The 24,690-nt window shown below is 38.4% G+C and overlaps 1 protein-coding gene across 1 annotated transcript in view; it reads left to right on the forward strand.

The window, feature by feature from the left end:
• FAR2 (fatty acyl-CoA reductase 2) overlaps positions 1 to 24,690 on the forward strand; it is an 86,961-nt gene that overhangs the window by 40,960 nt on the left and 21,311 nt on the right. Inside the window, exons 4-7 of the mRNA XM_049884848.1 lie at positions 2,010 to 2,187; positions 3,537 to 3,581; positions 14,745 to 14,863; positions 15,674 to 15,741. Of these exons, the coding sequence (XP_049740805.1) occupies positions 2,010 to 2,187; positions 3,537 to 3,581; positions 14,745 to 14,863; positions 15,674 to 15,741 (410 nt within the window). The remainder of the gene's footprint in view (positions 1 to 2,009; positions 2,188 to 3,536; positions 3,582 to 14,744; positions 14,864 to 15,673; positions 15,742 to 24,690) is intronic.

Consider the following 24,690-nt stretch of genomic DNA (forward strand, 5'->3'; position numbering starts at 1 on the left):
ACCATCCACAGAACACTACAGCATCTTTTGCATTTGCACTCTTAGAAAATCTATGGAATCAATATCCTTTCCACTAACACTGGCATCAGTAACACCAATAGGTGCCAGCCATGTGACATACAGTTCAAGTACATTAGAAGGTTCTGATGTTTTCTTAGAATTTGTTTTTTTTTACCAACTTTTATTAAAATCAGGCTCTATTTCTTCCAGATCTAGTTTTTGTAACCTGGATATTTTGTGAGAGAGAAAAATCGTCTTAGATCTGTCAATCCAACATTGGCTCACAAATAAGATGAGGTAGTGGGAATATTATATTAAAAACGGAGAGGCCCTTCATTGTCCCACACTCTCTCCCCACCACGAGGTGGACGTATCATTGGAATATCTTCTATTTCTCTAAGTATTGAGAGTTGTTATTAATTCTAGAAACTCATCAAACTTTCCTGATTCAATTTAACTCAAAAGGCATTTGAGCATCTGGGATATGCTCAGCACCAGCAGAGGCAGCACAAGGAAATCAATGTTCCTGTTCTGCCCCCAATATCAAAGGAAACTTAATGGAGTTGAGAGTTGTGTTTCTAAGACTTGAAAGTAAGCAATCTTAAAGATCGACACTTTGTCATGGGAGCAAAGTGAGACTAGCTCATATTTTCCATAATCAAACTTGTATGATTATGCTGTCCTATAAAATAGGAACAAATGTACCATGTGCATTGGTTATAAAAACCCCACTAACATTCAGGCAGCACAATTTTTAAAAGTGATGTAAAAGTTTAACCAAATAGATCTGCGAGCTAAGAGAAACATTAAATATTTAATTGACGATAATTTTGTTACTCTCTTAGAGAAGTGTAGATAGATTTTGAGATGATTAAAACGGTTCTGACATCTTTTTTAAAAAGATGAGGCTGATGCCATGGTAACTCAGTTATTCCTAATACATGTCTCCTTTATAAGTGGAAGTATTCCATAATTGTGCTATTAAAGTTGCTTCCGAGCATTATATAGACTACTCGTAGTTATTAGAGCACTTCAGAATTCATTGGAAATCTCTGGAAATAACTACCAGGTTATTAGCATAGACTATAAACAGACTTCCAAAATACATTTCATAGGTTGTAAGTCTGGCAAATGTAGTTGCTTTTATTTGTTGGAGCACTAATAAAACTCAAAAAAAAAAAATTTGAAAGTTGAAGGTTTCATGATTGGTGTACTAGGCTTTACCTGGACAATACTGAATGAGTGAGGCTATTCCTGAAGAAGCTTGGAGAAAAGAGGCCCTGAACTCCATGAGGACAGGTATCTGCCTACCTGAACACAGCACCTTGTGTAGTACTGGGCACACAATTAGCACTCAAAAGTGTGTTCAGTGAATGTGTTTGTGAACTGTTGGAGAGGAAGTAATTAAAGATAATTGGAGATTACATTTAATAAACTAAAAATTGTTGTTTTTGTTGTTGTGCCATCGAGTCAGTTCCAACTCACAGTGACCCGATGTACAACAGAACGAAACACTGTTCAGTCCTGTGCCATTCAAGTAATAAAGTAGTAAATCGTATATCTACTAGATTAACCTATCTATCTATTGGCAGGAGGAGGTAGCATTTGACTGGTAAGACTGAGCTTACCAGTGGTAAACAAGGAGCTCTTCATGCATGATTTGGACAAAACCAAACAAAAAACCAAACCCGTTGCCATCGAGTTAATTACAACACATAGTGAACCTATAGGACGGAATAGCACTGCCCCATAATGTTTCCAAAGAGCACCCGGTGGATGTGAAATTCCAACCTTTTGGTTAGCGGACGTAGCTGTTAACCACTATGCCACTGGGGTTTCCATGATTTGGACAGGTACACATTTATTCTTGGCATCCTGTGACTGCTCTCAATTCCAGAACTCAGGCTAGAAGACGGAAGTTTTCTATGATTGTCTGCATCTCACATTTTCTTTTTGCTCTATTGTCTAAGGTATGGTGTTATAATTCTTTTTACTCTGACTACTTTCAGGTGGTTAGATGACTCTATTATTGAAGAGATCACACCCAAGCTGATCGGGGATCAGCCCAATACTTACACCTACACCAAGGCCTTGGCAGAGATGGTGGTGCAACAAGAGAGCGGGAACCTAAACATGGCCATCATAAGGCCCTCCATTGTGGGACCAACCTGGCAGGAGCCTTTCCCAGTAAGCCCACTCAACTGAATTTCATACTTTGCTTCCAAACCAGAATCCTTTGAGTCCAGTTACTTTCCGATGTCCTTCCGCCCACCCCCATCCCCCTTCTCAGGATCTATAGCTGAGTGCAGTAAGTCAAACATAAATCCATTTTATTAGGCCAGAATTCATGTTTGGTTCAGTATTTATTTAGCATGAGTCTCTTCTGGGATTATACTGACTATCCTAGAGATGGGATGGATATTTCAAATTAGCTTTTGATTAATTCTAGTATCAAGATTTCCATGGGAGATAGCTTCGTTTCTTGGCTTTTCCATTATGGCTTAAATATACCAGGATGTCCTTGATGGCCAAATTAATAATACTGCAACTGCCAGAGTAAAGAGAAGTCTCAAAGCTCACAGAAAGTTCTCAGCTTAGAAATAATAATACTTTCCATCTGTATATTGCTATGTCCTTTTGAAAGTACCTTGAACTATATCATCTTCTTCAAAGCAACACTGTGATGCTTTAGGGCCAGATAAATTCAAGCTCTGCTACTTACAGGCAATAAAACCTTTTGTTTTGTCTCGTCTGTAAATCTGGGCTAATACTACCCACTCTGGTGAGTTGATTAAATGAAACAACATATGCAGAGTGCTTAGTGTAGTGCCTGGTCCCTAGAAAAGGCTTAACAATTATCAATCCCTTCATTCCAGCCTCTCTTCTCCCGTTACACATACATTTTGACTTTTAAAGATAAAGACACAGACATAATAAAGTTAACTAACTTGCTTAGGGCTTAGAAAACAAACACTAAATGGTTTCCCAGTAATTGCTCCTAAAATGTCTTTCCTCTAACATCTCTAAGCAAGCTAACACCCACACACGTGCGCACACACACACACGCACGCACAAAAACATAATTAGTATGGACTCTATGATTATTAAAATTTCCAAGAAATGGGTAATCTCCACAAATTATGTTTGAAATGTTTCCCTAGGGAGCTTAAAATCAAGCCTTAGGGTGTAGAAAAATTATGATTGATGAATTGATTAGCAGGTCATGACATTAAGACAAGATTCAAAAGTAGATCATAAGAGGTTGTGAAATGGCATGAAACCAATTATGACCCCTGTCTGCTATGAAAGAAAAAATGTTGCCAAAATTTTATTTGTTGCACAAATAAAGTGCAGAATACAGCAATGCTTTGACATTAATCTTTCTTCAGGGTTGTAAAAAATGCTGGATTGGACAGTTCTATTGGCTGGGGTCTCAGTGTTCTTTGTTTGAAATTTATTAAGATTAGACTGTAGATATTTCAAAGGTATTACCAATTTCTGACATGAGTAACCAATAAAGATCTTCTTTTTCGTAGGGTTGGATTGATAACACAAATGGACCTACTGGGTTTATTATTGCGGTATGTACAATGATGGAGAAATAACTCCCTGAAATGTAGTGGAGAAATAGTAACAAAATGCTTGCTGTTAGCTTGGCTTCATTGATCCAAAAATATGAATGTTACTTTATTAACAATAGTTGAAGCAACTTATCTCAACTTTGCTGATTGGAAATAGAGGCAGGATGAAATTACCTTTATTATTTGTGGATTTTCTTATCAGGAAAACAAAGGTACTGTCTTATCATCAATTACTGTTTAGGAGTTTGACATTTTTGGATAACTTTTGTGCAGCAAGGATGCAAGGATGCATGTCTTTTCCTTTAGTTACCACAAGGTGGGGTTATTTCCTCCTTTTCACCACTTACTAACAGTTCAGTCCAGTGAATTGGGGATGTAGTAAAAATCGTATCCTCAAAGATTATTAAATTCTTGATTATAAAATGCATACAAGTATTTATATGTGTGTGGATGGATAGATAGAGATAGATATAAAGCATCAATAATTAGTTCTTAACAGATACAATAAAAGAGAACAACCAGTTGGAGTAAATTTTTCAAATATAAAAATTGACTAATATAGAAAACACTTTTCAACAATAGTTCTCTTGGATACAGGGGATCCTTCGAGTATTCTTCTGGGTTACCTGCTCTTTGTATGGGTCTCCCTTCAGTGTGGTGTTTCACAGCTCACACCGAACTGAAGACCAGAACCACAACTTCAGTCTTTAGGAAAATAAATAGGAAGTCAATGACCTAAATGAGCTTAAATCCTATTAGGCATCTGATGCCTCAAACTCTTTCTCTGCTGTTCTCAGAACTAGGTCCAACATGAATTAAAATACAAATATAAGACAGTGAATGAGGATTTGTCAAAGACAGTGACAATGAACTTTCTTCTGATTTTTCTAGCAGTTCCTCTCTGTTCCCTACCTGCCTCTCTTTTCATCTTTAAGGATTATTTGGGGCAAAAGTTTGGTGATGTAGAATAAAATTATTTTAACATGAACCCAGAATGGGTTTTATTACATTGTTTACAGAGCTGCATATTTATTCAAATTTTCTAAAATTTTCCAAATGGGTTTCCTGTGTTCAAAGGGAGAGAAATTACTTACAAGAAACAGAAATTAGGAACATAAGAAAGTGTTAACCACTGCAAATTAATATTGGAAATATTCAGGGTATAAATAATAAACTTCATAAAGTCCATAAATTATTAACATGAATAATTCCTATACCTTGCATCTATGTAACACTGGTGATCTATGAGGTAACTAAGACACTGAAGAAAAAGTAAATAACGGTGTTTTTTCCACAAATAATAAAAAAGTTTTTGTTACATTGTAGAATTTTATAGTTTTTCTAATAAGTGTTTCTTAAACTTTTAGGGCCTACTATTGCTTTTTTTTTTTTTTTGATGAAACATTGTTGGAGTAATGATGTTTACATTTCAAACATCAAAACATATTCATAAAATAAATGTATAAAAGTCATCTACTACATCCCTTTGCCCATAACAGGTTATCACTCACTAATGCTCATTCAACAATTCTGGGCAAGAAAATGGAGCCCTGGTGGCACAGTGGTTAAGAGTTTGGCTGCTCACCAAAAGGTCAGCAGTTTGAATCTACCAGCTGCTCCTTGGAAGCCCTATGGAGCAGTTCTACTCTGTCCTATAGTGTCACTATGAGTTGGAATCGACTCGACAGCAACGAGTTTTTTGGTTTATTGCTTGTAAGTTAGTAAGTGATAACAGAAAACAAAATCTTTTAAGAAATGGTAAACTAATATTATTGAAAAATTTGGAAAGCTTTAAATTTTTTATTGTTGTAAAAATATACATCATACAGCATTAGCCAGTTCGACACTTTTTACACATACAATTCATTAATCGTGTTGTGCAACCATCACCAGTATCTGTCTCCACGTTTTTCATCACCATAAACAGATACTCAATGCTTCCTAAACAATGACTCCACCTTTCCCCTTCCCTCGCACCCCTGGTAAAAAAAAAAAAAAAATTTTTTTTTTTTTTTTTTGTAAACACTAATAAATTTTGATTTCTATACATTTGCTTATTCTAGATATTTCATATAACTGGGATCATACAATATTTGTACTTTTATGATGGATTTACTTCACTCAACATGTTTTCAAGGTTCATCCATTTTGTAGCAAGTATCAGAACTTCCTCTGAAAAACCTTAATTTTTAAAATGCCTTAAGAATTAATTTTAAAGGGGCGGAGCCAACATGGCACTATAGACAGAAGCACCATGCTGTCCCTCTGCAGCAAAGACCCAAAAAACTAAGTGAAGCAGATACAAATATCAATCCTGGAACCCTAAGCATCAAATGAAGGAATAAAAAACTTAATCAAGTGCCAAATGGAATAAGAAATTGACAGAGAACAAGGAGAGTTATGGAGTGGAGGTCCCCTACCAGCTAACGTGGCACAGACTCGCCATCTTGGATGATAGCCACCAAGAAACACAGACAGGGAGTATGGGAAGGTAACTTCGAGGAGCTCCCAACAGGAGACAGAGCACCCAGTAACCAGGGATACACGCTTTCCACCCCCCACCCTTCTTCCCTCTACATGGCCTCCACCACTTTCCAACAGGCCATGGTTGCTCGGCAGAAGAGACACCAGCTCACTGCCACCCAGGTCTGCCCCACCCAAATGGCCAGCCCCTTCAGTGCCATTTTTTGTTTCTTTGCTTTTTGCTGTTGTTGCTTCTCTCTCTCTCTCCATTCCTTCCTTTCCTTTCTCCCATCCAGCTAGCCCTGCATGCCATCCCCCCCCCTCTTGATTGGATGTGATTTTTTTCGTTAATTTTCTTTGTTTTTTTTTGTTTGTTTTGCTTTCTGTTTCTCCTCTCTCTCTCCTTTCCTTCCTTTTCTTTCTCCTGCCCACTCAGCCCTGTGCACTGACCCCTGCACCACTTGGTTAGAGAGTCACTGCATGTGGCGCCCCCCAGGTCTGTGCCACCATCACTGTCCAGCTTCCTTAGCACCATTTTATTTATTTACTGCTTGTTTTTCTTTTTTCTTGTTGTTTCTTCTCTCTCCCTTCCTTCCTTTCCTTTCTCACACTCTTCTAGCCCCAAGCACTGCTCCCACCCCTTCTTGACAGGCTATGCTGTAACACTCAGCTGGAGAGTCTCCCACACATGGCCTCCCTGGGTCTTTGCTGCCCCCAACAGGTTGGCTCCCTCAGTGCCATATTTTTTATTTTTATCTCCCCTTCTCCCTTTTCCTTCTCCCTCTCACTTAGGCCCTGCACTGCCTCCACCCCTTCCTGATGGGCTGTGCTGTGCCACCTGGAGAGAAAGGCATCAGCTTGCCGCCACCCCAATTCCGCCCTGCCCCCAACGGCAGGCTCCCTCACCACCATATTTTGTTATTGTTCTTATTTTCTTTATTTTTTATTTTCATTATTTGTTTATTTTCGTTCTTAGTTTCATCTCTGTCTGTCTCCTCTTTCCTTTCCTTTATCTCACACACCTAGCACCATGTGCCATCCACACTCCTACTTGATAGGCCAAACCACATGGCTAGGCTAGAAAGCCATCAGAACACGGCCTTCCCAGGTATGACCTACTCCCATCTGCTGAATCCTACCATGTTGCCATTTTATTTACTTTTTTCATTTTTTTGCTTTTTCTTGCTTTTGTTTATCTCTTCTTCCCTTCTTTCAGTCACCCACTTAGCTCCATACATCACATCCTCTCCCTTCCCTCCTGTCTACCTCCACTGTGAACCAAGCTCCACACCCCTGAGCAGCCCGATGCAGTCTCCCAGGCCCCACCCCGCACTTCCGCCTGGCCCCATGCTATTGTCCACAATTCGTTTCACAAACTACCCATTCATATCCCTCCACCCCCGCTGGATCCACCCTGCTGCACCATAGCTGAGTGATTGGCCTTGCCAACCTGGACAAGATGGTGAGAAGTATCATGCACATAGGCAAGCAAGAAAAAAACATACCCAGCCAGCCTGCCCAGACATATTGAAATAAACCAAAAAAGCAGGATGTAACAAACTAATGTAGAATCAATAAATGAACAAAATAATTCCTTTTATATCCCCGAGACCACAGACAATATCAAAGCATATAAAAAAAAATGTGACAGGATGGCTCCAGAAAGTGACCAAAATAAAACACCAGATGACTCTCAAATAGAAGAAAAGGCACTGGAACTACTTGATTGGGAATTCAAAACCCTAATATTCAGGGTTCTTCAAGAGATGAAGGAAAATGCAGACAAAAATAAGGAAAAAATGGACAAAATCATGGAAAATACAAACTAGGAAAAACACAGACAAAGCAATGAGAGAATTCAGGAAAATAATACAAGAACAAAATGTCAAAATAAATAAACAACTAAAACCATACAAAGACAGCAATTAGAAATTAAAAAGAAAAAAGATTTCAGAAATGGACAGTGCAATAGGACGTTTTAGGGGCAAATTTGAAACAATGGAGAAAGGATCAGTGAAATTGAAGACAAATTCTTGGATACCACATTGTTTGAGGAAAAATCAGAAAAGAGTGAAGAAAAAATAAGAAACCCTGACAATGATGTGGTATACAATTAACAGCAAAAATCTGCGTGTGATCAAAGTTCCAGAACAGCAGGAGAAAAAAAATGATGTGGTATACAATTAACAGCAAAAATTTGCGTGTGATCAAAGTTCCAGAACAGCAGGAGAAAACAGAAAACATAGAGGATCATTAAAGATTTACTTACAGAAAACTTCCCTGATATCATGAAAGACAAAAAGCTGACCATCCAAGAAGCTCAACAAACCTCAAATAGGATAGACCTCAAAAGAAGACATATCATAATCACACTCACTAAAACCAAACACAAAGAAAGAAAGAATCCTGAAAGCTGCTCAAGAAAAACAAAAAGCCAATACAAAGAAGAAACAATAGGACTAAGCTCTGATTACTCGGCAGAAACCATGCAGATAAGAAGGCAATGGAATGACATATATAAAATTTTGAAAGAAAAAAACTGCCAATAAAGAATACTACGCAAATTATTCTTGCAAATAAAACACAAAACTCTCTCAAATATGATGGTGAAATTAGGACATTTCCAAATAAACAGAAATTAAGGAAATATGTAAAAAAACAAACCAAATTTACAGGAATTATTAAAGGGAGTCCTTTGATTAGAGAGGAAGCACTTGTAGCATAATGGTTAAGAGCTACAGCTGCTAACCAAAAGGTCGGCAGTTAAAATTCACCAGGCACTCTTTGGAAACACTAGGGGCAGTTCTACTCTGTCCTGTAGGGTTGCTGTGAGTCGGACTCGACTCCATGACAGCAAGTTTGTTTAGTTTAGTTTTGTTTTGTTTTCGATAAGAGAACCAACAACATCAGACAACAACCTGAATCTAGGACACAAGATAGCATCAGCCAGATACCAAGCTAGGTTAATGAAATCTCAAGGGTAAAACAAAACTAAAAGAATCACAACAGGGACCCAAAGAGATGAATCTTTGACAATAACATCAGAACAATAAAAGAGGGAATCAAGTGTGTAGGTATAGAACTTTAAAATGGAGAGGAAGTAAAGGTGATATCATGTAATAAAAGACTGGTTTAAACTTAGGAAGATAGGAATAAGTTTCAAGGTAATCACAAAGAAAGTTAACAAACCTAGTCATCAAAATAAAGAAAAATGAAGTCACGGTAAACGCAAAATCTACAAAAATGAAACAAAGAAAATTCACAAACCACAGAAATTTGGCCCAGAAGAGTAAACAGAACAAAGAAAATGTCAGCACCACAAAAAAGCACTATAAAATAACAGTAATAAACTCATATCTATCAATAATCATACTGAATGTAAATGGCTTAAGCGCACCCATAAAGAGACAGAGAGTGACAGAATGGATAAAAAACAGAACCCTTCAATATGCTGTCTATAAGAGACACACCTTAGAAACAAAGACATAAATATATTAAAAAAAAGGATGAAAAAAATATATCAAGAAAACAGCAACCAAAAAAAGAGCAGGAGTGGCAATACTAATCTCAGATAAAACATACTTTAATCTAAAACCCACCATAAAACACAAGGAAAGGCATTATATAATGATTAAAGAGACAATTCACCATGAAGACATAACCATAATAATATCTGCGTACCCAATGACAGGGCTCCAAAATACATAAAACAAACTCTAACAGCACTGAAGAGAGAAATTGACAGTTCCACAATAATAGTAGGAGACTTCAACACACCACTCTTCGTAAAGGACAGAACATCTAGAAAGAAACTCAACAAAGATACAGAAGATCTAAAGACCACAATCAGCCAACTTGACTTCATAGACATTTATAAAACACTCCACCCAACAGCAGCAAAATACACAATCTTTTCCAATGCACATGGAATGTTCTCCAGAATAGACCACATCTTAGGCCACAAAGCAACTCTCAATGAAATCCAAAACACTGAGATAATACAAAGCATCTTCTCTGATTACAATGCCATAAGAGTGAAATTAATAATAGGAAGAGCAAGGAAAAAAATAAAATACATGTATACTAAATAACACCTTGCTTAAAAATCACTGGGTAATAGAAGAAATGGAATAAAAAATTTTCTAGAATCAAATGAGAATGAAAGCACATCCTACCAAAACCTTTGGGACACAGGAAAAGCAGTGCTCAGAGGTCAATTTATAGCAATGGATGCACACATCAAAAAAGAAGGGACAAAATCAAAACATTAGCTATACAACTCAAGCAAATAGAGAACAGCAAAAGAAGCCCACAGCCACCAGAAGAAAGGAAATAATAAAGATCAGAGTAGAAATAAATGAAAGGGAGAATAGAAAAACAATAGAAAGAAAAAAAAAAAGTTGGTTCTTTGAAAGGATCAACAAAGCTGACAAACCATTGGTCAAAATGACAAAAGAAAAACAGGAAAGGATACAAATAACCCAGATAAGAGGCCCCAGGTAAGTAAAACACTATTGATGAAAAAGAATAAAGTAGGAGAACTTGCACTACCTGACCTCAGAACCTACTATACAGCTACGATAGTCAAAACTGCCTGGTACTGGTATGACGACAGACGTTGACCAACGGAACAGAATCAAGAACCCACATGTAAATCTATCTATCTACAGTCACCTGATCTTTGGCAAATGCCTAAGGTCCATTAAATGGAGAAAAAGACAGTCTTTTTTTTTTTTTAATAATTTTTATTTTGCTCTAAGTGAAAGTTTACAAATCAAGTCGGTCTCTCACATATAAACTTACATACACCTTACTACATATTCCCACTTACTCTCCCCCTAATGAGTCAGCCCGCTCCCTTCTTCCAATCTCTCCTTTCGTGACCATTTTGCCCGTTTCTAACCCCCTCTACCCTCCCATCTCCCCTCCAGACAGGAGATGCCAACATAGTCTCAAGTGTCCACCTGATGCAAGTAGCTCACTCCTCGTCAGCATCTCTCTCTGACCCATTGTCCAGTCCAATCTAAGTCTGCTGAGTTGGCACCAGGAATGGTTCCTGTCCTGGGCCAAGAGAAGGTTTGGGGACCATGACTGCTGGGATTCTTCTAGTCTTAGACCATTAAGTCTGGTCTTTTTACCAAAATTTGAGGTCTGCATCACACTGATCTCCTGCTCTCCTGAGAACCCTCAGGGGTTCTCTGTTGTGCTCCCTGTCAGGGCAGTCATCAGTTCTGGCCGGGCACCATCTAGTTCTTCTGGTCTCAGGATGATGTAGTCCCTAGTTCATGTGGCCCTTTCTGTCTCTTGGGCTCATAATTACCTTGTGACCTTGGTGTTCTTCATTCTCCTTTGATCCAGGTGGGTGGAGACCAATTGATGCATCTTAGATGGCCGCTTGTTAGCGTTTAAGACCCCAGACGCCACTCTTTAAAGTGGGATGCAGAATGTTTTCTTAATAGAATTTATTTTGCCAATTGACTTAGATGTCCCCTGAAGCCATAGTCCCCAAACCCCTGCCCTTGCTCTGCTGACTTTCGAAGTATTCAGTTTATTCAGGAAACTTCTTTGCTTTTGGTCCAGTCCAGTTGTGCTGACTTCTCCTGTATTGAGTGTTGTCCTTCCCTTCACCTAAAATAGTTCTTATCTACTATCTAATCAGTAAATAACCCTTTCCTACCCTCCCTCTCTCCCCCCTCTTGTAACCACAAAAGAATGTGTTCTTCTCAGTTTAAAATATTTCTCAAGATCTTATAATAGTGGTCTTATACAATATTTGCCCTTTTGCAACTGACTAATTTCACTCAGCATAATGCTTTCCAGGTTCTTCCACGTTATAAAATGTTTCACAGATTCATCATTGTTCTTTATCAATGTGTAATATTCCATTGTGTGAATATACCATAATTTATCCTTTCATCCATTGATGGATACCTGGGTTCCTTCCAGCTTTTTGCTATTGTAAATAGTGCTGCAATAAACATGGGTGTGCATATATCTGTTTGTGTAAAGGCTCTTATTTCTCTAGGATATATTCCAAGGAGTGGGATTTCTGGGTCATATGGTAGTTCTATTTCTAGCTTTTTAAGGAAACACCAGATCGATTTCCAAAGTGGTTGTACCATTTGACATTCCCACCAGCAGTGTATAAGAGTTCCAATCTCTCCGCAGCCTCTCCAACATTTATTATTTTGTGTTTTTTGGATTAATGCCAGCCTTGTTGGAGTGAGATGGAATCTCATCGTAGTTTTAATTTGCATTTCTCTAATGGGTAATGATCGAGAGCATTTCCTCATGTATCTGTTAGCTACCTGAATATCTTCTTTAGTGAAGTGCATGTTCATATCCTTTGCCCAATTCTTAACTGGGTTGTTTAAGACAGTCTTTTTAACAAATGGTGCTGGCAAAACTGGATGTCTATCTTTTAAAAAATGAAACAGGATCTATACCTCACGCTGTACACAAAAACTAATTCAAAATGGATCAAAGACCTAAATATAAAACCAAAAACTATAAAGATCATAGAAGAAAATAAAGGGTCAATCCTAGAGGTCCTAATACATGGCATAAATAGGATACAAACCGTAACTAACAATACACAAACACCAGAAGATAGGCTAGATAACTGAAATCTTCTAAAAATTAAATACTTATGCTCATCAAAAGACTTCACCAAAAGAGTAAAAAGAAAACTTATGGACTGGGGAAAGAAACCGGGATATGACAAATCCAATAAAGGTCTAATCTCTAAACTCTATAGGAAAATCCAACACCTCTACAACAAAAAGACAAATAATCCAATTAAAAAATGGGCAAAGAATATGAACAGACACTTCACCAAAGAAGACATTCAGGGAGCTAACAGACACGTGAGGAAATGCTTGTAATCACTAGCCATTAGAGAAATGCAAATCAAAACTACAATGAGATACTATCTCACCCCAACATTACTGGCACCAATCAAAAAAAAAAAACAAACGAAAATGTTGGAGAGGCTACAGGGAGACTGAAACTCTTATGCACTGCTGGTGGGAATGTAAAATGGTACAACCATTTTGGAAAATGATTTGGTGCTTCCTTAAAAATCTAGAAATGGAAATATCATGTGATCCAGCAATCTCACTCCTAGGACTATATCCTAGAGAAATAAGAGCCATCACATGAATAGACATATGCACACCCATGTTCATTGCAGCATTATTCACAATAGCAAAAAGATGGAAACAACTAAGTGCCCATCAACAGGTGAATGGATAAACAAACGATCGTACATACACACGATGGAATCCTACACAACAATAAAGAACAAGGATGAATCTGTGAAACATATCACGACATGGATGAATCTGGAAGGCATTATGCTGAGTGGAATAAGTCAATCACAAAGGGATAAATACTCTAAGAAACCCCTATTATAAAAACTCAAGAAAAGGTTTCCACCCATAAAGAAAAAGTCTTTGATGGTTACGAGAGAGGTGAGGGGTGGGCAGGAAAAAGTACTAACTAGACAAGAGATAAGTGGTAACTTTGGTGAAGGGTAAGACAGTACACAATACGGGGTAAGTCAGCACAACTTGACCAAGACAAGGTCATGGAAGCTCCATAGACACACCCAAACTCCCTGAGGGACCGAATTACTTAGCTGAGGGCTGGGGACTATGGTCTCCAAGGACATCTAGCTCAACTGGCATAACAGTTTATAAAGAAAATGTTCTACATCCTACTTTGGTGAGTAGTGTCTGGGGGTCTTAAAAGCTTGTAAGCAGCCATCTAACATAATCTACTGGTCCCGCCCCATCTGGAGCAAGGGAGAATGAAGAAAATCAAAGATACAAGGGAAAGATTAGTCCAAAGGATTCGTGGGCCACAACTACCACAACCTCCACCAGACTGAGTTCAATATAACTGGATGGTGCCTAGCTAACACCACCGACTGCTCTGACAGGGATCACAATAGAGGGTCCAGCACGGAGCTGGAGAAAATTGTAGAACAAAATTCAAACTCACAAAAAAAGACCAGACTTGCTGGTATGACAGAGACTGGAGAAACTCTGAGAGTATGGTCCCTGGCCATCCTTTTAACTCAGTACTGAAGTCCCTCTTGATGTTTACCCTTCATCCGAAGATTGGACAGGCCCATAAAACAAAATGAGACTAAATGGGCACATTAGCCCAGGGGCAGGGACAAGAAGGCACAAGAGGACAGGAAAGCTGGTCACAGGGAACCCAAGTTCTAGAAGGGGAGAGTGTTGACATGTCGTGGGGCTAGCAACCAATGTCTCAAAACAATAAATGTATTAATTGTTTAATAAGAAGCTACTTTGCTCTGTAAACCTTCATCTAAAGTACAATAAAAAAAATAAAAACAATATATTAAAAAAGAATTAATTTTTAAGATGTAAAAACCTATCCTTGGTGTGTATTAATTAACTAAATACACTAACCTCACACAAATGTGTGGAATTTCACTCCCTAATAGAACTGAGAAAAGTTAGTGTTTTATAGAAATGCTCGCACTTAAGATGAACTTGGCAGGGGAGTTTGGATAGGTTGAGGGCAGGCAGACTTATCTCAATGAGCTAGTAAGCAGTGAATCAATGTTAGCATCTATTACTAACTACATAATACTTAATTCATATATACATTAGCCCCAGCCATTACTTAAGACCTGGTGTAAGATGTTATGTTCTTTTTTCTATGCAGGCTGGGAAAGGCTTTCTTCGGTTCATAAGAGCTACCCCCATGGCTGTAGCCGATGTAGTTCCTGTTGATACCGTCATCAATCTCGTCTTGGCAGTAGGATGGTACACGGCAGTCCACAGGTGGGTTGCTTAGGCTTCCTTTCAAGGCCTTGATGATGACAAGGGTGTAGGCATTTTATCCTAGAAGATTCCAAGTGGGAGGGGGTGTCTGTTTCAATATTTTATATGTATCAAGTTGTTTTATAAATACTGCATAGAACTTGGTTAATTATAAAGTATTAAATTCTTTTAATCATTTAACCATGAAATTCTTGAGTAACCAAAAATTGTTTCTTTCTGTTCAGTAATCTAAAACACTGCTTCCTTTTATTTTTAAGGCAAAGGAAATAAAAGTGAATAAAATGAGAGTATTTTTAATATTTTATTGGACTGCTCATTTCCTTGTAAATGTCAAAAGTTCAGATCACCATGTGTGGGAAAATTTCTAGTACAAAGGGAAAAAAAAGTTTATGCATTTGGCTCTGTTAGTAAACATAAACAGAATTAAATTTTCCTTGTGTGAAGTCAGACATTTAAATGTTTCCCAATCCAGCAGGGTTTAATATCACATAGGAGAAAACATTGCCTATTTGTCCAATAAAAATATTCAGAAGTTAGAAATATGATCTGCTTCCCCATCTACATGGTACCCCCATTTGCTCCATAAATGTCACACCTATTTGACATCTCTTTGATACACACACATACAAATACACTTTTCCTTGTCTTCTCTCATTTTGACTTATTCCTCCAAAAGTTGAAAGCATTGCACAGGTTGCCTTAGTCATGGGAAATATTGAAGCTACCCTGTCTAAACATTATTTTCCCTTATCATTCTTTCATTAGTTTTCCATTTTGTTGTATTTATGTAATTTTTATTTCCTTTTCCAGACCTAAATCTACATTAATCTACCACTGCACATCTGGTAACATGAATCCCTGTAATTGGGGTAAAATGGGTAAGTGCCTATAACTATGTAACTACATAACTACTAGTGTCTGCCCTTAAAAAAAAAAAAAAAAAAAATTGCCGTGCAGTCACTTCCAACTCAGAGAGACCTGATAGGACAGAGTAAAACTGCCCCATAGGGTTTCCAAGGAGCGGCTGTGAATTCGAACTTCCAATGTTTTGGTTAGCAGCCAAGCTCTGAACCACTGTGCCACCAGGGCATAGAACAGAACAAAATAGACAAAGTGTATTGTGGAGCTTAGAGTCTAGTAGAGGAGAAAGACGTAAAATAAGTAGAGACAAAATCATTGCAAACCATGCATGTGTAATAGTTAACTAGAATGTACTATGGTGTACCAAAGAAAGGGGTCAGCAGGAATAGTCCTCATGACTGTAGGCAATAAGAGGTCCATTGGCTATAGAGATTTTAAAAAATAATAAAACCAAGTAAAAATCAGCAATTTTAAGCAATGTCAGTAATAAAATACTTCTCCCTGCTGGGTCAGCTGCTCTCTCATACACATCCCTACCTCTTGCTACACAACTGAGAATGTGAAATGATCAAGTGAAATTTCAAAAGTCAAATAATAATATACTTTTGTTCTTGAGTCAAAGATACTCTGCATTAATTTATACAGCTAGCCGTAAGTGTACTCTTGAACGTATCTTGTTGAATTGAAGTAATTAACCTTTCATTATAATAGAAAAATTAGCTAGTCAATATTGTATTCTTTGTCAAATTAGGAGTTGTTTTTTTGAGTGAAAACCTGAAACTTTTAAATCATCAATCTGTTGTTTGGGTATTAGTAAAAAAAAAAATCAAATGTACTTAATATGTTAAAAACTTATTTCCAACTTACAGTATTCTACTGTACCATTCTATTTGTACAGTTATTACTTTAGTATAAGTGAAATGGAATTATCGACTGCCATTGAAGTTCTTTCTGTCATATATCTAGTTATTTAGATCATAGATAATAAACAATTCTGAAAAATCTCCTCTACCTCAGTAACAGAATTAAGATATCTAAGAGACCACTCATAAAAAATGACATTAATAGAAACAAGATATCTTAAGCTCTTAAATACAAAGTTGCTACATGTAAATCCCATTCTTTGAGATTAAAAATAGTCTTCTTCCATCCTGAAAATTCTTAGTATCTGCTTTGTGGAATTATAGAATGTCATAACATAATTGAAAGTGATCTTAAAACTAATATAGTGTGTCTCATGTTATTTTACATATGAGACCAAAGAGGGTAAATGATCTACTGAAATTCATAAAGGGAGCTGGTGCTTGACAAAGATGTAGAAACCAGGTCTCTTGCTTCTCTTGAGTGTGCAATAACAACTCCACTAGTGTTTCTTAAAAGTGAATATGAATCATACCGGGAGGAAAAACATCCAGCGTACTAGGACCAAAGTGCTAGACGAAGCTGAAAAAAAAATGTTTTTTTTTTTTTAATTGTACTTGAGATGAAGTTTTACAGAACTAGTTTCTCATTAAACAGTTAGTACACATATTGGGCAATGACCACTTGCCAACCACTGTTCAAGATACTGTATAGGCATGAATAAAACAGGCAAAATTCTGCTCTCATGGTGCTTACATTCTAACAGGAGGATCAGATGTGGTTACATGCTTGAAGAAAAATAAAGCAGACTAAATAGGTACAGAGAAAAGCGGTAAGGTTGCTATTTTATATTTGGTAGTCAAGGAAAGCTGTTCTGATAAGGTGATCTTAGCAAAGACCTGAAAGAAGTGAGGGGCAAATCAAATGGATTATCTGGAAGAAGAGTGTTCCAAGATGAAGGAACAATAAGTACTAAGGCCCTAGGATGGGAATGTGTTTATTGATATTTTAGGACAGCTAGGAAGCCCGAGGGCTGCAGCATAGGCAATGAAAGAGAAAATGGTAGGAAATAAAGACAGTGATGGACTGAGAGAGAGGAGATGTAGATAATATAATTAACCAGGTGCCATCCAGTCGATTCTGACTCATGGCAACCACATGTGTGTCAGAGTAGAACTGTGCTCCATAGGGTTTTCAATGACTGATTTTTCTAAAGTAAGTCGCCAGACCTTTCTTCCAAGGTGCCTTTGAGTAGACTCAAACCTCCAACCTTTTGGTTACCAGTCAAGTACATTAACCGTTTGCATTACCCAGGGACTCCAATGGAAGGCCTTATAAGCTATGGTAAGGAGTTTGACTTGCCCTCTAAATGAGATGAGATTCCATTGGAGGGTTTTGAACAGAGGAGTAACATATTCTGAGTTCTATTTTAAAAGAATCACTCTAGCTGCTATATGGAGATCAGACTGTAAAGGGGCAAGCATAGTGACAGAGACCACTTAGGACAGTTTTGCAATATCCCAACCTATGGTGATGGTTTGAATCAGAGAGACAGTAGTAGAAATGGTGCTTCTGGATGTTTATCAGACATAGAGCTGATAGACTTTGCTGTACGATTGTATATGAGGTGTTGAGAAGAATCAAGGATGACTCCAAATTTCTGGCTGAACAACTAAATAAATTGAATTATAATTTACTTTTTTTTTTTAGGGGTGGAAGATTGGTGGAGAAGCAGGATTTTGTGAAAAGGGATAGATGGTAGTGGGATTGAGAAAAGGGATAGATGGTAGTGGGATTATAAAAAGTTTAGTTTTAAACCTGTTAAATTTGAATACCTATTATACATCCAAGTGGAAATGTTGAATAGGCATATGGATATATAGATCAGAAGTTCAAGGTTAATTTCTGAATACTCATACTAGAAATTGTGCATAACTTTTTTGTTTGTTTTCTGTTTTTCAAATAAATGTGCCTACAGGCCAGATACTTCTTGAAAAATTTTTTTAGTTGTGCTTTAACTGCAAGTTTACAATTCAAGAGTTTCTCATAAAAAACTTATACACACATTGTTATGTGACCCTAGTTGCTCTCCCTACAATATGACAGCACACTCCTTCTCTCCACCCTGTATTTCCTGTATCCATTCAACCAGCTACTGTTCCTCTCTGTCTTCTCATCTCACTCCAGACAGGAGCTGCACATAGTCTCATGTGTCTACTTAAGCTAAGAAGCACACCTCACCAGTATCATTTTATGTCTTATAGTCCAGCCTAATCATTGTCTGAAGAGTTGCCTTTGGGAATGGTTTTAGTTTGGGGCTGACGGTAAGTCCAGGGGCCATGATCTCTGGGATCCATCCAGTGTCAGTAAGACCGTTAAGTCTGGTCTTTTTACTAGAATTCGAAGCCTACATCCCACTTTTCTCCTGCTCCATTAGGATTTTCTGTTGTGTTCCCTGTCAGGGGCAATCATTGGTGGTAGCGGGGTACCATCTAGTTCTTCCAGTCTCAGCTGATGGAGTCTTTAGTTTATGTGGCCCTTTCTGACTCTTGGGCTCTTATTTTCCTTGTGTCTTTGGTGTTCTTCATTCTCCTTTGCTCCAGGTGCATTGAGACCAGTTGGTGCATCTTAGATGGCCGCTTGCTAGCTTTTAAGACCCCAGATGCCACTCATCAAAGTGGGATGCAGAACGTTTTCTTAATACACTTTGCTATGTCAATAGACCTAGATGTCCCCTGAAATCTTGGTCCCCAGACCCCCACCCCTGCTACTCTGTCCCTTGAAGTGTTTGCTTGTACTCAGGAAACTTCTTACCTTTTAGATTAGTCCAGTTGTGCTGACTTCCCCTGTATTGTGTGTTGTCCTTCCCTTCACCTAAAATAATTCTTGTCTACTATTTATGAATACCCCTCTCCCTCCCTCCCCACTGTCACAACCATCAAAGAATGTTTTCTTCTGTGCTTAAACCTTTTAAGTTCTTCTAATATTGGTCTCATACAATATTTGTCCTTTTGTGACTGACTAATTTCACTCAGCATAATGCCTTCCAAATTCATCCATGTTATGAGATGTTTCATGAATTGATCCTTGTTCTTTATCATTGCATAGTATTCCATTGTGTGAATATACCATAATTTGTTTATCCATTCATCCACTGATGGGGACCTTGGTTGCTTCCATCTTTTTGCTATTGTAAACAGTACTGCAGTGAACATGGGTGCAGATATATCCATTTGTCTAAGGGCTCTTATTTCTCTAGGATATATTCCAAGCAGTGGGATTGCTGAATCCTATTTTACATTCCCACCAGCAGGGTATAAGTGTTCCAATCACTCCACAACCTCTCCAACATTTATTATTTTGTGTTTTTTGGATTAATGCCAGCCTTGTTGGGGTGAGATGGTATCTCATTGTAGTTCTGATTTGCATTTCTCTAATGGCTAATGATCATGAGCATTTCCTCATGTATTTGTCAGCCGTCTGAATGTCTTCTTTAGTGAAGTGCCTGTTCATATCCTTTGCCCACTTTTTAATTTGGTTATTTGGCTTTTTGTATTTGAGCTTTTCCAGTATCATGTAGATTTTAGAGAGCAGATGCTGATTGGATTTGTTGTAGGTAAAAAACGTTTTCCCAGTTTGTAGGTAGCCTTTTTACTCTTTTGGTCAAGTCTTTGGATGAGCGTGTTTCATTTTTAGGAGCTCCCAGTTATCTAGTTTCTCTTCTAGTGTCTGTGCATTGTTAGTAATATTTTACATACTTTTATGCCATGTATTAGGGCTCCTAGTATTGTCCCTATTTTTTCTTCCATGACCTTTATCATTTTAGATTTTATATTTAGGTCTTTGACCCATTTTGAGCTAGTTTTTGCGCATGGTGCGAGGTATGGGTCTTGTTTCATTTTTTTGCAGATGGATATCCAGTTATGGGAAACCCTGGTGGCGTAGTGGTTAATAACTACAGTTCCTAACCAAAAGGTAGGCAGTTCGAATCCACCAGGCGCTCCTTGGAAACCCTATGGAGCAGTTCTACTCTGTCTTTTAGGGTCACTGCGAGTCGGAATCGATGGGTTTGGTTTTTTTTTTTTTTTTCAATCCAGCTATGCCAGCACCATTTGTTAAAGAGACTGTCTTTTCTCCAATATTAACTTTGGGACTTTGGGACTTTGTCAAATATCAGCTGCTCACAGGTGGATGAATTTATATCTGGATTCTCAATTCTGTTCTATTGGTTTATATAGATGTTGTTGTACCAGTACCAGGCTGTTTTGATTGCTGTGGCGGTATAATAGGTTCTAAAATCAGGTAGAGTGAGGTCTCCCACTTTGTTCTTTTTCAGTAATGCTTTACTTATCTGGGGCCTCTTTCCCTTCCATATGAAGTTAGTGATTTGTCTCCATCTCATTAAAAAATGCCTCGGGGGAGCCAAGATGGCGGACTAGGCAGACGCTACCTCGGATCCCTCTTACAACAAAGACACGGAAAAACAAGTGAATCGATCACATACATAACAACCTACGAACCCTGAACAACAAACACAGATTTAGAGACGGAGAACGAACTAATACGGGGAAGCAGCGATTGTTTCCAGAGCCTGGAGCCAGCGTACCAGTCAGGTACGGCACAAGCACAGAGAGCTGCTCCACCCCCCTGAACTAACCCCGGGAGGGAGACCAGCCGGTTCCGCGGGCGGCGTGGGACGCAGCCGGTAGGAGAAGTCCCCGGGAGGCAGTGACTGGTCTTGAAGCAGGAAGAGCAGTGTCCCAGCCGGGGAACCGTCTCGCTGGGATTTGGACTGGACGCAGCTACGGCATAAACACGGAGAGCTGCTCCACCCCCCTGAACTAACCCCGGGAAGGGGCCCAGCCGGGTCGCGCGGGTGGCGTGGGACGCAGCCAATAGGAGAAGTCCCCGGGAGGCAGCGAATGGTATTGGAGTGGGGAGAACAGCGTCCCAGCCAGGACACTCGGTCACGGCACAAGCACGGGGAGCTGCTCCACCCATCTGAACTAACCCCGGGAGGGGGCCCACCTGGTTCGCGGGGGTGGCACGGCCACATGGCTGGAGGGACAAGAAGTCCCCGGGAGGCAGCGACTGATTTTGGAGTCGAGAGTGCACCGTCCCAGTAGGGGAGCCTTGACGCTGGGCGTGGGGCTGGAAGCGGAGGATCTGACCGTGACTCCAGCGGGCCAGACCCCCCAGGGGCAATCCACACAGCCAGCACACATAGGTGACGCGCCCGCGGGAATCTCAGATATAATAGTCATTCCAAGCAATACAAGCAACTCTGGCTATATACTGAGGTGCTACTCTCCTATCTCTCTGTTCCCTCCCCCACCCTCCCCAGGCGGCTTCATTAACATCTGAATAGCCTGAGCCAGAGGGAGAACTCTGATAGGGGTCTGACTGCATTTTTTTTTTTAGCAGATTTTCTGGAAAAACTAGTTTCCCAGTGATGGCTCGGAGACAACAATCCATATCAAACCACTTAAAGAAGCAGACCATGACAGCTTCTCCAACCCCCCAAACAAAAGAATCAAAATCTTTCCCAAATGAAGATACAATCCTGGAATTATCAGATACAGAATATAAAAAACTAATTTACAGAATGCTTAAAGATATCACAAATGAAATTAGGATAACTGCAGAAAAAGCCAAGGAACACACCGATAAAACTGTTGAAGAACTCAAAAACATTATTCAAGAACATAGTGGAAAAATTAATAAGTTGCAAGAATCCATAGAGAGACAACATGTAGAAATCCAAAAGATTAACAATAAAATTACAGAATTAGACAACGCAATAGGAAGTCAGAGGAGCAGACTCGAGCAATTAGAATGCAGACTGGGACATCTGGAGGACCAGGGAATCAACACCAACATAGCTGAAAAAAATTAAGATCAAAGAATTAAAAAAAATGAAGAAACCCTAAGAATTATGTGGGACTCTATCAAGAAGGATAACCTGCGGATGATTGGAGTCTCAGAACAGGGAGGGGGGACAGAAAACACAGAGAAAATAGTTGAAGAACTCCTGACAGAAAACTTCCCTGACATCATGAAAGACGAAAGGATATCTATCCAAGAGGCTCATCGAACCCCATTTAAGATTGATCCAAAAAGAAAAACACCAAAACATATTATCATCAAACTCACCAAAACCAAAGATAAACAGAAAATTTTAAAAGCAGCCAGGGAGAAAAGAAAGGTTTCCTTCAAGGGAGAATCAATAAGAATAAGTTCAGACTACTCAGCAGAAACCATGCAGGCAAGAAGGGAATGGGACGACATATACAGAACACTGAAGGAGAAAAACTGCCAGCCAAGGATCACATATCCAGCAAAACTCTCTGTGAAATATGAAGGCGAAATTAAGATATTTACAGACAAACACAAGCTTAGAGAATTTGCAAAAACCAAACCAAAGCTACAAGAAATACTAAAGGATATTGTTTGGTCAGAGAACCAATAATATGAGATATCAGCACAACACAAGGTCACAAAACAGAACGTCCTGATATCAACTCAAATAGGGAAATCACAAAAACAAACAAATTAAGATTAATTAAAAAAAAAATACACATAACAGGGAATCATGGAAGTCAACAGGTAAAAGATCACAATAATCAAAAAGAGGGACTAAATACAGGAGGCATTGAACTGCCAGATGGAGAGTGATACAAGGCGATATAGAACAATACAAGTTAGGTTTTTACTTAGAAAAATAGGGGTAAATAATAAGGTAACCACAAAAAGGTATAACAACTCCATAACTCAAGATAAAAGCCAAGAAAAAGGTAACGACTCAACTAACATAAAGTCAAACACTATGAAAATGAGGATCTCACAATTTACTAAGAAAAACGTCTCAGCACAAAAAAGCATGTGGAAAAATGAAATTGCCAACAACACACATGAAAAGGCATCAAAATGACAGCACTAAAAACTTATTTATCTATAATTACCCTGAATGTAAATGGACTAAATGCACCAAGAAAGAAACAGAGAGTCACGGACTGGATAAAGAAACACGATCCATCTATATGCTGCCTACAAGAGACACACCTTAGACTTAGAGACACAAACAAACTAAAACTCAAAGGATGGAAAAAAGTATATCAAGCAAACAATAAGCAAAAAAGAAGAGGAGTAGCAATATTAATTTCTGACAAAATAGACTTTAGACTTAAATCCACCACAAAGGATAAAGAAGGACACTATATAATGATAAAAGGGACAATTGATCAGGAAGACATAGCCATATTAAATATTTATGCACCCAATGACAGGGCTGCAAGATACATAAATCAAATTTTAACAGAATTGAAAAGTGAGATAGATACCTCCACATTTATAGTAGGAGACTTCAACACACCACTTTCGGAGAAGGACAGGACATTCAGTAAGAAGCTCAACAGAGACACGGAAGATCTAATTACAACAATCAACCAACTTGACCTCATTGACTTATACAGAACTCTCCACCCAACTGCTGCAAAATATACTTTCTTTTCCAGCGCACATGGAACATTCTCTAGAATAGACCACATATTAGGTCATAAAACAAACCTTTGCAGAATCCAAAACATCGAAATATTACAAAGCATCTTCTCAGACCACAAGGCAATAAAACTAGAGATCAATAACAGAAAAACTAGGGAAAAGAAATCAAATACTTGGAAAATGAACAATACCCTCCTGAAAAAAGACTGGGTTATAGAAGACATCAAGGAGGGAATAAGGAATAGAAAGCAACGAGAATGAAAATACTTCCTATCAAAACCTCTGGGACACAGCAAAAGCAGTGCTCAGAGGCCAATTTATATCGATAAATGCACACACACAAAAAGAAGAAAGAGCCAAACTCAGAAAACTGTCCCTACAACTTGAACAAATAGAAAGTGAGCAACAAAAGAACCCATCAGGCACCAGAAGAAAACAAATAATAAAAATTAGAGCTGAACTAAATGAATTAGAGAACAGAAAAACAATTGAAAGAATTAACAAAGCCAAAAGCTGGTTCTTTGAAAAAATTAACAAAATTGATAAACCATTGGCCAGACTGACTAAAGAAATACAGGAAAGGAAACAAATAACCCGAATAAGAA

This window comes from Elephas maximus, chromosome 4 (genome assembly GCF_024166365.1).
Source record: "Elephas maximus indicus isolate mEleMax1 chromosome 4, mEleMax1 primary haplotype, whole genome shotgun sequence".
NCBI classification, from domain to species: domain Eukaryota; kingdom Metazoa; phylum Chordata; class Mammalia; order Proboscidea; family Elephantidae; genus Elephas; species Elephas maximus.